The sequence below is a fragment of the Vombatus ursinus genome, unplaced genomic scaffold (assembly GCF_900497805.2).
Source record: "Vombatus ursinus unplaced genomic scaffold, bare-nosed wombat genome assembly UNPS02014781.1, whole genome shotgun sequence".
NCBI lineage: Eukaryota > Metazoa > Chordata > Mammalia > Diprotodontia > Vombatidae > Vombatus > Vombatus ursinus.
In genome coordinates, this window is record NW_020954559.1 from 38589894 (window position 1) to 38603753 (window position 13860).

General features: G+C 35.2%; 1 protein-coding gene across 1 annotated transcript in view; it reads right to left on the reverse strand.

Moving 5' to 3' along the window:
- LOC114046331 (PCI domain-containing protein 2) overlaps positions 1-13860 on the reverse strand; it is a 37272-nt gene that overhangs the window by 10593 nt on the left and 12819 nt on the right. The window contains exons 2-7 of the mRNA XM_027866637.1: positions 13769-13858; positions 8485-8558; positions 7399-7464; positions 6164-6205; positions 4646-4700; positions 3260-3363 (exon numbers count right to left, since the gene is read on the reverse strand). Of these exons, the coding sequence (XP_027722438.1) occupies positions 3260-3363; positions 4646-4700; positions 6164-6205; positions 7399-7464; positions 8485-8558; positions 13769-13858 (431 nt within the window). The remainder of the gene's footprint in view (positions 1-3259; positions 3364-4645; positions 4701-6163; positions 6206-7398; positions 7465-8484; positions 8559-13768; positions 13859-13860) is intronic.

A 13860-nucleotide genomic window follows, 5' to 3' on the forward strand; every position in this document is an offset into this window, starting at 1 on the left:
TGTTTTAAAAACACCTTTATAGAATAAGCATGTACCTTTACAGAAGCTTTCTAGAATCACAGGACTTTAGAGCTTACAGGGACCATAGTAAAACCCTTTCATCTTATAGATAAGGAAACTATGTTCCAGGGAAATCAGTTGACTTTGCCAAGATCACACAGGGAAAGGAAGGAAAGGGAACAAGTATTTACTAAATACCTACTATGTGCCAGGCAGTGTTCTAAGCACTTCACAAGTATTATCTTATTTGATCCTCACAATCCTGTGAGGTAGATCGTATTACTACATATATTTTACAGCTGAAGACACTAAGGCAGATGGAAGTTAAGTGACTTGCCCAGGGTCATTCAGCTAGGAAGAATCTGAGGTTGGATTTGAACTCAAGTATTCCTGACTCCAGGCTCAGCACTCTTATCTACTGAGCAGTGGCAGTGCTCTAACTAGGACTCAGATTTCTTAATTCTTGGGACAATGTCATTATTTATATCAAACCCAGATTCTTTTCTTTCCAATATTTTAGTGAATGTTGGAAAGGAAGTGACATACTCCATTTAAAGTGGCAAAAACTTTAATTGATTTTGTACAAATTATCAAAAAGACATACATGCTAGCCCCTAAAACGTTAAGTATCTGAAAAACTAGTTTTAGACCAGTAAAGTCTGCCAATACAAAATATGAGGCATAGAAATTCGAACAAAATCTGTATATTTCTCCCTAATAATGAACCTTTGGCTGGTACCTTAGAGAACACAAATTCATTTGCAGAAGAGTACATGCACACCCATGCTTGGGGAGGCAAAGGTTAGACATCTACTTTACCGACTGGGAGCAAATAGGAAAGTTATCAAAATTTCAACTGAAGGAGAGTCTTTCCTGAATCTAGGAAGCATAACTGATTAGGAAGACTTTTTGGAAGACATTCAGATAGTTTCTCTTGTTCAATCATTTCAGTGGTGTCTGACTCTTTGTGACCCCATTTGAGGTTTTTTTATTGCAAAAATATTGGAGTAGTTTGCCATTTCTTTCTCCAGCTCATTTTATAGGTGAGGAAACTTAGGTAAAGAGGGTTACCTGACTTGTCCAGGGTCACCCAGCCAGTAAGTGTCTGAGGGCCAGATCTGAACTCAGGAAGTTGAGTCTTTCTGACATCAGGCTTAGCACTCTATCCACTGTGCCACCTAGCTGACCATTACCTGATTTTTCTTCCATTCATTCACTCACTCACTTGCCCACCCAAACTATGAGCATCACTATAGAGAGATTCAGGATCAGCTTCTGACATCCCCCTGTTGTATTCAAATAATTTCTTTTAATTTACAATTTTAGAGAAATTAGATATCAAGTCTGTCATGACTAACTCCTATAGACCATTTTTATTCATGCACTCATAACTATCTGCAAATCTAATTTACAAAATGTGCTGTCTGCACATTACGAAAGCTAAAGAACAGTTGGTATGAATAGGGACCACTAAAACGTTGAGGTGCGGTCCCTTCAGAAAACATCACCCAACTTTCTCCTCGGGGATCTGAAAGAATATGGAGTTGGTAGCAATGACTTCCCCCAAAAGCAGCAAATCAGAAAAAAATCTAATGGAGTGGTATTTATCACTTTTGTGCAATAACAGATTCTCAAGAATAGAAGAGTCCTGTTTCAGTAATTCACTGCATTAGGAGAAGCGTCCTTGAAGGATCTTTAATTACTATATATCAAGAGGGGAAACTTGCAGATTTCTTATTATTAATGTCTAAAGTAGCTAAGAAGAGCTATGAATAGATGACTCAGAGCAGGCAAATGACCAAGTGATCATAAAGAACTGGCCTCTAGAAGCGGTGCTATGAGAAAACCATGTAGGAATGGTGATTCTGATAGAGGGTAGAAATCAACTTACAGGAGCAGTCTATGCCAACAAAGTAGAATGGAAAGATCTGTAAGCCAAAGACTGCAACACTGGTAATCTTGGAGATAAGGAAGAGCTAAGTAATGAGGGAGTTAACTTAAAAGTGCTGACAGTGGTATCTGTTAGTAATAAAAGTTTATATCATGTTGTGACCAGCATACTCTAAAATGGGAAAAGTGCTGGGCTATCAGGTAGGATGGACTGTCTTGGGGACTCAAAATACAAGCATGACCTCTTTGACACAAAGGCACACACTTTAGCTCTTTAAGAATAACCATCCTACTTTTATGTTCTTCAATTTACTCTCAAGATAATTTATATTATTGTATGTAGTCATCAACCCCAATACCAGAATGCTAATGATGAAGCATGTTATCCACCTTCCTAATAGAGAGGCAATGTACTTAAGGTGTAGAATGAGACACATATTTTTATATATGGCCATTACTGGAATTCTTTTATTAGAAGAGCTAAAAAAAATTTTTTTTCCAGTTGTGGCGAGGGCAATAGAAGGGAAAGGGTCTATAATGATGGAAACAGGGAAGGAATAAGAAGGAAGAAGAGGGAAGGGAAAGAGGGGACGGGAAGGGAGAGAGAAGGGCTAACAAAGCATTTTGCTAAAATTCAAAGAGAATATAAGGCCAAAAGGAAACAAGACACGCAGGATAGCTCTTGAAAATTACATGTTATATTTATTATATGCTTAAAAAGAAAAGCAAGCTGTCCCCAGTAGTCACAGTTTAATGGGCAATACTTTTTATTCTACTTTGCATATAGAAACACTCATTTTCTTGGGTGTTAGATTCAGAATACAGAAATAGAATTCCTAACAAATAATTTGTATATTGTGTAAAACAAGTAGGGTAATAGTTATAAGACTTTTTTTTAACCTGTAGCACAGATGTTGCTTTGCTTCCTGAGTGTGCAAAGTAGATTATGAAAAGGGATTAAAAATGGGGATATGTAACAGCTATGTTCTAGTGTTTCTAGAAATTTTAATGCTTTAAAGTAGAATTTCATCTATTTTACCTGCTAATCTATAATTTTTCTTTGAAGACTTTGGGTATTTGCACAGAAATTAGGTTGATTAAAGTAAATGAAAAAATTGTGCAGATTAACAACCAACTCACTGGCTATTTCTCAGCACCACACAATAACATGATTAAACAACTCACAAATGACAACTACAACAAAGAATCCTTAGTGATTAGGATCTTACTAAATAGTAAACTCCTAAGGATATTTTGTCCTACTCATCTTGTATGCCCCCTCAATCCTAGCACAGTATTCTGCACATAGTAAGCATTCAACAGAGATTTAGTGAATTGAATTAAACATAAACTTCGACTCTTTACTTACGTATCACTGGCACAGACTCGAAAACAGCTCATCAATAATTCAGCTGCTTTTTCCAACATATCCCCAACTTTACTTCTCCCTTTCTTCACCAACTGTTGGTCAGCCTAACAGAATACAAAGTGTTCTGTTTTTTTTCTGGATTACTTTATAAGCTTAATAAATCTTCTGAATGACTGTGAAGTATAAAATATTTGACTTTAAAGCTAAAATACAAATTCATAATTATAGAATAAAATCTGAGAAGTTAGATGCTACTATATTTAAAGAATTTAAAAACAGAAAATTATCATTTTAAAAAAACTCTACATAAGACTCAACAGCATCCTGACTCTGCTAGGTAACATATTCCAATTTAACCAGTTTTACCTTCATAATAAATAATTTGAGAGGGAGCATGGTGAAGTGGATAGAGAGCCAGCATTGAAACCAGATCAAATCAAACAAGGGGCAAGTCAGACACATAACATCTCAGAATGAATCTTGGGCAATCAGCTGCAGAAAAGCTGTTGACCTACATTCATGGAAGAAGTTTCCACATCAGAGAGTTCTTCACATTGATGAAATCACAGGTCCAAATGGAAAAATAAATTATTCAAAATTTAACTAAGGAGTTACTTAAGTTCTTCCTCATATCAGTCAGTAAACAAGAATTTATTTACCATTTACTACGCACCAGGCACTCTGTTAAGTGATGGAAATACTAAGAAAAGAATGTAATACCCCTGTGTTGCATTTATGGCTTAGTCCTCAGTAAAGACAAAGGATGACTGAGTCACTACTATGGAATAACAACTTTTCATACGCTTAAAGGTCATAAATTGGGAAGTAAAAGGAAAGACTTCTTGCTTCTTTCCTTTTGTATTCTCTGACTATGCTGTCCTATGCCCAGCCACCAGGGAAGACATATCTGCATAGCCTAGCATTAGCTAATGTCTGGCTATACTCATACTAGAGAATGTTTTAGCTGTCACTTGAATCTACACTTTCTCACAGTACAATGGCTTAAAAGAGGGCTTATCTCCTGTAATGATAGAAAAACAAGAGCACCTCCTATAGAATCATTGGCAGAATAATGAAGCCCCTTTGGCAACTACATGGCAAGAATCACACATTTGTGGCTAGCTACATGCACAACTATACAACCTATCCACACAAATATCCCCTCAGAATCCTAGCACTTATTTACATATTTAATTATGGCCTTCAAAAAGTGTAGAATCAGTTAAGTTACTTCCTAAAGTTTTCTTCTCCACGCCAAATAATTCCAATTCTTGAAAATGTGGGAAAAAAGAAAATAAAATTATGCAGGAGCTAATAATAGATTTTAAATACTGAGTTTAAAGTTAACTAAGTAATCATAACATTCTATGTTTCACTGTTACTTACATTATTAGCAAAAATTCGAAGGTCAAGTGCTACAGCATACATAATAGGCAAAGCCCTACAGAAATAACAATAAAAAAGTTTTAAGTATTTAAAGTAATTTTCTCTTAAAACTTCCCAATAGGTCCACCTGCACTTTCATACATGATTTAGGCATATACTCGTCTGCTCAAAAATTTTCTACAGTGGTCCACCAAGAAAAGTTTAAACTACTGGCAATCAAGGTCTCCCACAACCTGATGCCACCCTACTTTTCTAATATTACTCTCTTTCACTTAATGAACTTAATCTCTATCTCCCAACATTCCCTGGATCCTCTAGGTCAGAGCTTCTTTAACTTTTTGGTGTTGTAAATGGATCCCATGGACAGTCTGGTAAAGCCTATGGACCCCTTCTCAGAATAATATTTTTAAATACATAAAATAAATTATCCAGAATTACAAAGAAAATCAATTACATTGAAATACAGCTACCAATATTTTTTTTTAAAGTTCACAGACCCTAGGCTAAGAACCCCTGCTCTAGGCCTTTTGTTTATCACACTCCTTATGCCTAAAATATCCTCCCATCTTTCTTCATCTGCTTAACTCCTACCTATCCTTTAAGGTCAACTCAAATGCCACCGTCACATGGGAATGTGTCAGTAACAATCTTCCCCTCCCATCATCATAATAATTAATAATGTTATCTACTGCTTTAAAGTTTGTGAAGGGCTTTACTTACATGATCTCATTTGATATACTGCACCTGCTTAAGGTACTGATGTATGTGTGTGTGTGTGTGTGTGTGTGCGCGCGCGCGCACACGTGTTTTTCATCCCCCCCATGAGCGGCAGGGATCACAGGTTATCTAACCTTTGCATCTTCTCCAGTGCCCAGCAAAATGTTTTGACCAGAGCAGAGGTTTACTGAATGACCTGTCACACAATACATCCCTACAAGCAAATCTTTTCAACCTGTTTCATCTATACAAAGTTTAAAATCAAAATTAGAGTCAAATATATTTGTCCACAAAAAAGAAATGAGTAAATACATTCCCTTCTTTGCAGAGATGAGGAAATACAATTGTTGAACAACACTGCATTGTCAGGAGTTGACACGCTGGTTAATTTTGGTGAACAGCTTTTTTTCTCACTTTTTTGTTACAAAAATATAGATGAGGGGCATAAAATGAAGGTAGGTAAAACAAAAGAGATCATAAAAAAATGTAAGCGTTGTCAAGATTTAAAACAGTTAAAGGATTTAAAGGAGAAAAAATAATATTCAATAAAGTTGGGGGGGAGGGGGAGAGGAGATAGCTGAAATAAAAGATTATTTACGAATAATATCAGCCCAAATTTTTTACATGGTACAGTCTTGATGACATGCCAATGAAACTACACAGAATAATGGAGTTCAAATTTTTTTTTACTCCAATCTTAGAAACTCACAAAGAAAATAGACATTTACAGCTTAAAGAAGCTTAAGATCCAAAAAATATTTGCTACTTAAAAATTTTTAACTGTTTTAGCAGACTACTTACCAGTTTTCTTCTTTGTGGGCTTGAAATGCTCGCAAGAAAGATGTATTATATTAAGGAAGATATGATATAGACTAAAACTCAAAATATGTCATATTTACAAAGACTATATAGAAATAGCATTTTAAAAAAGTCATTCATCTTTGCCATTTTCCAATTATGTTACTAATATCTTCAGAATTAATTTTTATAAACCAATATTCCAAGTTGCTAAATTTCAACAGATATAAATAGTTTAAAATAATTTTTCTTCCCAATTACTGCCCCAAAGTCCAGGAATATGCTGCTATATAACAACACTGCAAAACATGTAGTATACTTTCAAAAATTATATTTGGTTATCCCCAGCCTAGACAATCATATCATTATATTTATAATGGCAGTTATTCAGAAGCCTATGATGTAAAAGCTTATTTAATGGATCACAGAATTTTACAACTAGAAAATCTAAAACCCAGAGATAATAAAGTTCTCATTTCTTATGACTGTGTGTCAGATAGCAAAAGATTGAATAGACTATCTCTCTAGGACAGGAAACAAAAATTAGCACAATCAACAACCAGGGCTCTGGCTACAAGTCTATTAGCAAAGCTAATGACCTATTGGTGTGAAAAACTAAATATGCCTTAAGGTCATTTGTCACCATGAAAAATTAATGTGCTTTAAAAGCATAATTCCAAGACTCAGGCTCAACCAACTGATATAATTAAGGCATAAAGCTTTAAATTAAACAAATAACTGTCCTTTACCATAGAAACATTAACAAAATCCTTGATCACAATATGGCTCAATGTTCCATCCTATGACATAATTTTTATATGAATTCAAATACTTAAGCCAGACAACACTTCGAGCTTTTCCTGTGTACTTACATCTTGAAGTGATATACATCTTATTTTTCCTATGTCATACAATGCCTTGCTGCACACAGTAGGTATACAATGGCTACTGAATGAATTAAGAAGGAACTATAAGCTACCTATGAGAAGAACTATGTCATATTCATATTTATATTCTTCAATAGCTGGCATAGTGCCTTGGACTATATGTTATTATTTAATAAATGCTGAATTGAAAGGCTAAAATAAATTTTACTTCCTAATATTTTTCAATTCCTTTCCAATTAAAGGTATAGAAAACTCCTCCCAAGCTCCACATTCTTGAATCTGTAATTAAGCACTTTAGTTATTACATAATCAACCTATGGGGAGAAAAAGATATTAAAAAAAAAAAGATATTGAACTATCACAGTCTGGCATTTGTATGCTTCAATGAAATCATGGTTTCCCACTGCATAGGTACACCTATTATAAAGAAAAAAAAGTCTTAGAAAATTTATTCTTAGAAAAAATTCTTTAAACATATCTCCCACTTCTACCACAAAAGACCCTACCTTTGCACTGGTTTTTGAACGATAAGTGAAATGTTCCAAATTGAGCATTGGAAATGAGAGAAACAACTGTCTCAGAGGTGAGGCTGGATAGTGTTGGAATATGGTCCCACCCCTCACACAGGTTTGGAACTACTTTGTGAAAGCCCAGAAGTGGGGAGTCAGTTCTTCCTGGTGTGATGAGTGGCCCTCAGCTATGTTAATAGGGTTAAGGAGCTTTAAATAGATTTATGTCTAGGACAAGTAAGCCTTATCAAGTTTCATCATGCTATTTGAAAGTATGGAACTCCACCAAAATCTGAACAGTGTGTTGAAAACCAGTAGGAAGTGCTGGCTATCTCACTTCCAGAATGAAATCTCCCATTACCTTATTAGGCCTTTCTCTCTCACTTATTCAGTAACTCTATTTAGGCTTCCCAATTAAACACATCCTAGCTTTAGAATAGTTTGGCCAAATGGGTATTTAAGAAGTTAACAATAGTTATAAGAAGTTATATCCAAAATAATATTTACTTTGCTTCCATGCCTGTTTCCTCAGCAGTAAGGCAAGGAGACATTTCTACACAACAAGTTAATAGTGAAGCTAAAAATAGAATCATGAATGCATTTTCCTCGCACTCGAGTGAAAACATTAAATATAGTGCCTTCAGAAAGATTAAATGGTGTATTTTATTTTATACTACATATACATACAAAAATATAATTACCAACAAACTTAACTATAAAGGAAGGCTCAAGTTTCTTGAAATGGTGAAAAAAAATTTTTCAAAGCACTTATACATGTTAACCTTATAAACTTTTTATAGGCTATGTCATAGTAAAACCATCAAGATAGTTTTCTAATAATTTCAATACAAAAATCCAAAATAAAATCACCTAGTAAATTTAAGAATATTTAAGGGCCTCCCTTCCACCCACCACCAATTTACTCTACCTTAAATGAGCTGCAAACATTTCATCATATGGAGGTTCCAAAACTTGTTGACACTTCTCTTCTGGAGAGGGAAGCTGATTTATAGAAAAGGGAAGAGACTTTTAAGATTTAAAATGTCTGCACCAAAAGTGAAGGACATATGGAAAACATTTAAAACAGACCTTTTACAACAAAAGAAGTCATAATAGCAAAAATAAATAAATAAAATAAACAAACCACCGCAATAACTATATTTAACCTAGGTGTACAAAATACACTACATAGAACATAAACAATCAACAGAAACCCAAACATGTATTGTAATAGAGACCACAATGCTATTCTATAAAAGGGACCATTCTTCTTACCTAAACTTCTCAATATTTCCAATCCTGTTAACATCACTATCATCTCAATATCCCAGGCTGGAATATTTGATGTCATCTTTCATTTTTACCTTTCCCCTAAATCTCAACTGGTGTGTTACCAAGAATTGTGATTTTTTTCCATCAAAATGATTTTATTTTAGATACATGCCACTGCAAACTTACAAAGAAATTTGCAATATTTTTACCTTGATCAAGAATCAACATTGGCTCCCTACTGCATCGTATCTATGTGCATCTATCTACATTACTTACAAGGATTTCTAAATCTTGACTGGCTACATCCAATTTCATTTTCCCCTATTCCTCAGTGTGAACTTCTGGTCTATAGTCAAATCAGTATCCATGATGTCTTTTGCATTTAACATGCTAATTTCTATATTTCCCCAGTTTTGTTCATGTTGCTCTTGCAACATGTCTTCCCTACTCTTCTCCTGAGTAACTCCTACTTTATAAAGTCTAGCCCAAGTACCTTCAATAAACTTTCCCTCAACAATTTCAAACTTTGGTCTGAAGGTCTACCATTTAAGGCTAAATCACTTTCAAGTGAAGGTATGGGCACAAAGATCAGTTAAGAAATGCCTGGAGTTAGCACAGGAAGTTGATTAACAGGCCAGAAATGAAATGCAAAAGTTCTCAGCCTCCAACCAAAGAAATCTGGCACAAAAGTGACACAAACAGTAATAAAAAGTGACTGAATCATAGCTGCAAAACATTTTAAATATTACTAACGGTAATTTGACTTAATCTGACGAATTTTAAAAATGCTTAAAATAAACCAAGTATAAATTTTTTTTACCTTTTCATACTGAGTAGCATAACACACAAACTCAGACTGTGATTGTACAATAATAGCCAAATTCTAGAGCTCCCAGGTCAAGGAGAAAAAACTGCAAACAGCCAGAAAGAAACAATTCAAATATTGTGGAGGATTACACAAGACTTAACAGCTTCTACATTAAAGGATCAGAGGGCTTGGAATATGATATTCCGAAAGGCAAAGGAACAAGGATTACAACCAAGAATCATCTACCCAGAGAAACAGAGTATAATCCTTAAGGGGAAAAAATGGCCCTTCAATGAAATAGAGAACTTTTAAGCACTCCTAATGAAAAGACCAGAATTGAACAGAAAATCTGATTTTCAAAAAATAAAGAGAAGCATAAAAAGGTAAACAGAAAGAGAAAGCATAAGGGATCCAATAAGGTTAAACTGCTTACATTCCTACATGGGAAGATGATGCTTTTAATTCTTAAGAACTTTATCACTATCAGGGCAGTCAGAAGGTATATACACAGACAGAGGACAGGGATAATATCCAAAAGCAAACAAACAAACATAAAAAAATAAGGAGTGAGAAAGAGAATTGTACTGGGAAGAGGGAGGTAGAATGCAATAAATTATCCTACAAGAAGAGGTTCAGAAGAGCTACTACAGTGGCGGGAAAGATGGGGGAAGGTGGATGGGCAATGTTTGAACCTTAGTCTTATCAAAATTGGCTCAAAAAGGGCATAACTTACACACTCAGTTGGGTATAGAAATCTATCTTACCCTATAGGAAAGGAGAAGGGGAGAAGACTAAGAAGGAGGGCAGGAACTGACAAAAGGGAAGGCAGACTGGGGGCAGGTGGTGGTCAGAAGCAAAACACTTGTGAAGAGAGACAGGGTGAAGGGCAGGGGAGAGAGAGGTGGGGGGGGAGAGAGAGAGAGAGAGAAAGAAGGATAGATAGGGGAAAAATAAGATGGAGGGAAATACATAGTTAGTAATCTGAATGTGAATGGGATTAACTCTCCCATGAAATGGAAATAGATAGCACAGTGGATCAAAAACTAGAATCCTACAATATGTTGTTTACAAGAAACACACTTGAAACAGAGAGACACACACAGAGTAAAGATAAGGGGTTGGAGCAGAATCTATTATGCTTCAGCTGAAGTAAAAAAAAAAAAAAGCAGAGGTAGCAATCATGATCTCAGACAAAGCAAAACCAAAAACAAATCTAATTAAAAGAGATATGGAAGGAAACTACATCCTGCTAAAAGGTACCACAGACAATGAAGTAACAGCAACACTAAACATATATGTACCAAATGGTATAGCATGCAAATTTCTAAAGGAGAAATGAGTTATTGGAGGAAATAGTAAAACTATACTAGTGGGGAACCTCAAATCTTCCCTCTTGGAACTAGATAAATCTAACCACAAAATAAGCAAGAAATGGGACCAAGACAAACCCAGGATTATATGAACAAAATTACATATACATATAACGACAGAGCTAAGCAACTGGAAAAATATCAACTGCTACTGAGTAGGCCAAGCCAATGTAATAAAAATGACAATTCTAAATGAATTTCATTTTTTGGTGATGTTACTTGGTGTACATTAGTCTGTTTTTTTTTTTTTCAAATAAAGTATTCATAAAGTCTAAGTCTTCTGTGTAGTACACTGACCTATGGTCTTTTTGATTTCTTACTCCTAAGTTAGATTTTACAACCTATTTTTTGCTGTTCTCACCAATTTCTATCTTTACAATGAAGTATCATAATATCTGGTAATTTAATTTGAAGGGTTTTACTGAGTTCTTCACAGAATTTCTCTACTTCTTCGTCCTCTGCAAAATATATAAGTTCATAAAAGCTTCTATTATTTTCATTGTATTCTTTTTTTTTGCAAATAGTACAAGCACAATATGAAATAACCAAATTTTCCATGAAAAATGTCTTACTCCCTTGGGATGTACAATAAAAACCAGTTCCTGGGGGCTATCCTTTCCCTTAGGAACAACTTCTTTCTGTCTTCTTTCACGTATACCAAAAATATCAAGATGAATAAGACTCCATTTGATGAATAAGACCCATTGATCTTTCCACAATCTTACATTTCAAATACTAACAGGTGCACTAGTGTTTATAGATAGTGTGATTTTTAGGGCCTTCTCCATTTTCTGTCACACTGCTACCTTCACTGCAGAAATAGAAGGGGTTTCATCGGTTACGGTAGCCAAGAAACAGATCACCAATTGGTCAGTCTATCAGTCATGACCTATATGTACTTAAATAGGATAGTTCTTGGAAAACAGACAAAGTCTGCTGCTAGAAGAGTAGTCAATGTTTTGCCAGTATGGCAGGATCTGTCACACTTTACACTCCACTGGAACAGCCTTCAAGAAATCAAGATCACTTTCACACCACAGTGAGGAATCAGAATAGGATTTTGTGAAAGAGAAAGGCACTACTGTAATATAAAATAAACAATACCACATTCCTAAGTAGGAAATAATTAAAATTTTGACTGCAAAGGATCCTGAAAATATAAAATACTAAATAAGTGATACATAATACTACAAACTAAAATGAAGTGTCCAAATGAAAAATTTCTTTTTGGGGGGGTGGGGCAGGTTAGGCAATGGGGTTAAGTGACTTGCCCAGGGTCACACAGCTAGTAAGTGTTATGTGTCTGAGGCTGGATTTGAACTCAGGTCCTCCTGAATCCAGGGCCGGTATTCTATCTACTATGCCACCTAGCTGCCCCCCAAATGATAAATTTCCAACAAAGTGGTATACCACTTAGAAGCCTGATATTGAAATTGTGATACCTTGGGGTACTCAATGCTTCTCAACTTCTTATTTCAATGTTTCAGGAAAGCTACGAAGAACAACCCCACTTTAAGGAAACCTGACAATCTTGACAGCATCCCCAACCAACAAAATGTGACATTAATTTGTTCCCCATGACCTGAAAACTCCAGCTTACAGACAGCTCAGGATGGCCTGAATTAGACAGTGGAATCTACTGGCAAAATGTCATTTTTCAAACAGGGCTCTAGATGATGGAACACCCATGCATAGAGAAAAAGGAGCTGAGCATTAGAGAGAGGCAAACTTCTGGGGGCTTTCAGATTCCCCCTATGCAAGCTATTCTGATGGTCAAGAATGGATGTGAAGTATATAAAAGACATTGGGAGATCCCAAATGTAAGAAAGTACTTCAGAATACTAAAACTCCTACAAAATAAACATTAACTACAAGATAAGGATTACAATTCTATCAGGCATATTTCCACTGGTAACTACTTATATGTATACTGTGTTTTATATTTGTTACATAATTATGTTACAAAACAACATTTACTTGAAATGTATGTGGTGAGTATTTTCATTTCGGAATAGGACAATTGAGGCAATGAGGTGAAGTATCTTACTAAAACTAGTCAAGGAGCAAGTTAGAAGCAAACCAGGACTCAACTGAGATCTTCTGACTCCTAGTCAGATGCTCTTCACGTTGTCTCATTTAAGGCCGAATTATCTTAATCCCTTCCAAGTGAAATTTTTAATTTAGTCATTTGGAGACTCCCCACCTCTCCTCCCCCCACCATCTCCCTTTACCCCCCTTTTCCTCTAATGCTACAAATTGAAAGAACTGGGGAAATATGATTAATTTTGAAAAGTTGAATTGAATTTTACTTAACTGTTTTATATAACTGAGGAAATAACTGAAGGATAAGGATTTTTGAAAAAGTAAATTAAAATTATATTCGCATATTTATTCTGTAAATTTAAAGAAACTTAGGGTTAAGAAGCCAGAGACAGCCCAGTACAATGGAAAGAACACTGAAATCAGAGTATGGAAACAGGGGTCTGAATATACCAGTCACGCTATTTATTTACTGTGTGATACTAAGTATGCTGCTTAACCTCTCTGATCTATAAAATCAAGAGGTAAAATTAAATGACCACTGTGATCCTTTCCAGCTCTAATTGTGATCCTATGAAACAAGGACTCTGAAATTACATAGTCAAAAAGCTTTTGTTATTTCCACATCTGAACAGCAATACTTTTGTTTTTTTCAAACTCTGAACTTCCCTTAAGGTAAAGGCTATATTATATATTTTTCCCTCTAAACATATTTCACCTACCTGAAGCCGGGGATTTGCAACATGAGGATGCTTAAAAGATACCAACTCTGCACAAGAGAATCCATCTTGGGTATCAATTGCTTCATACACCT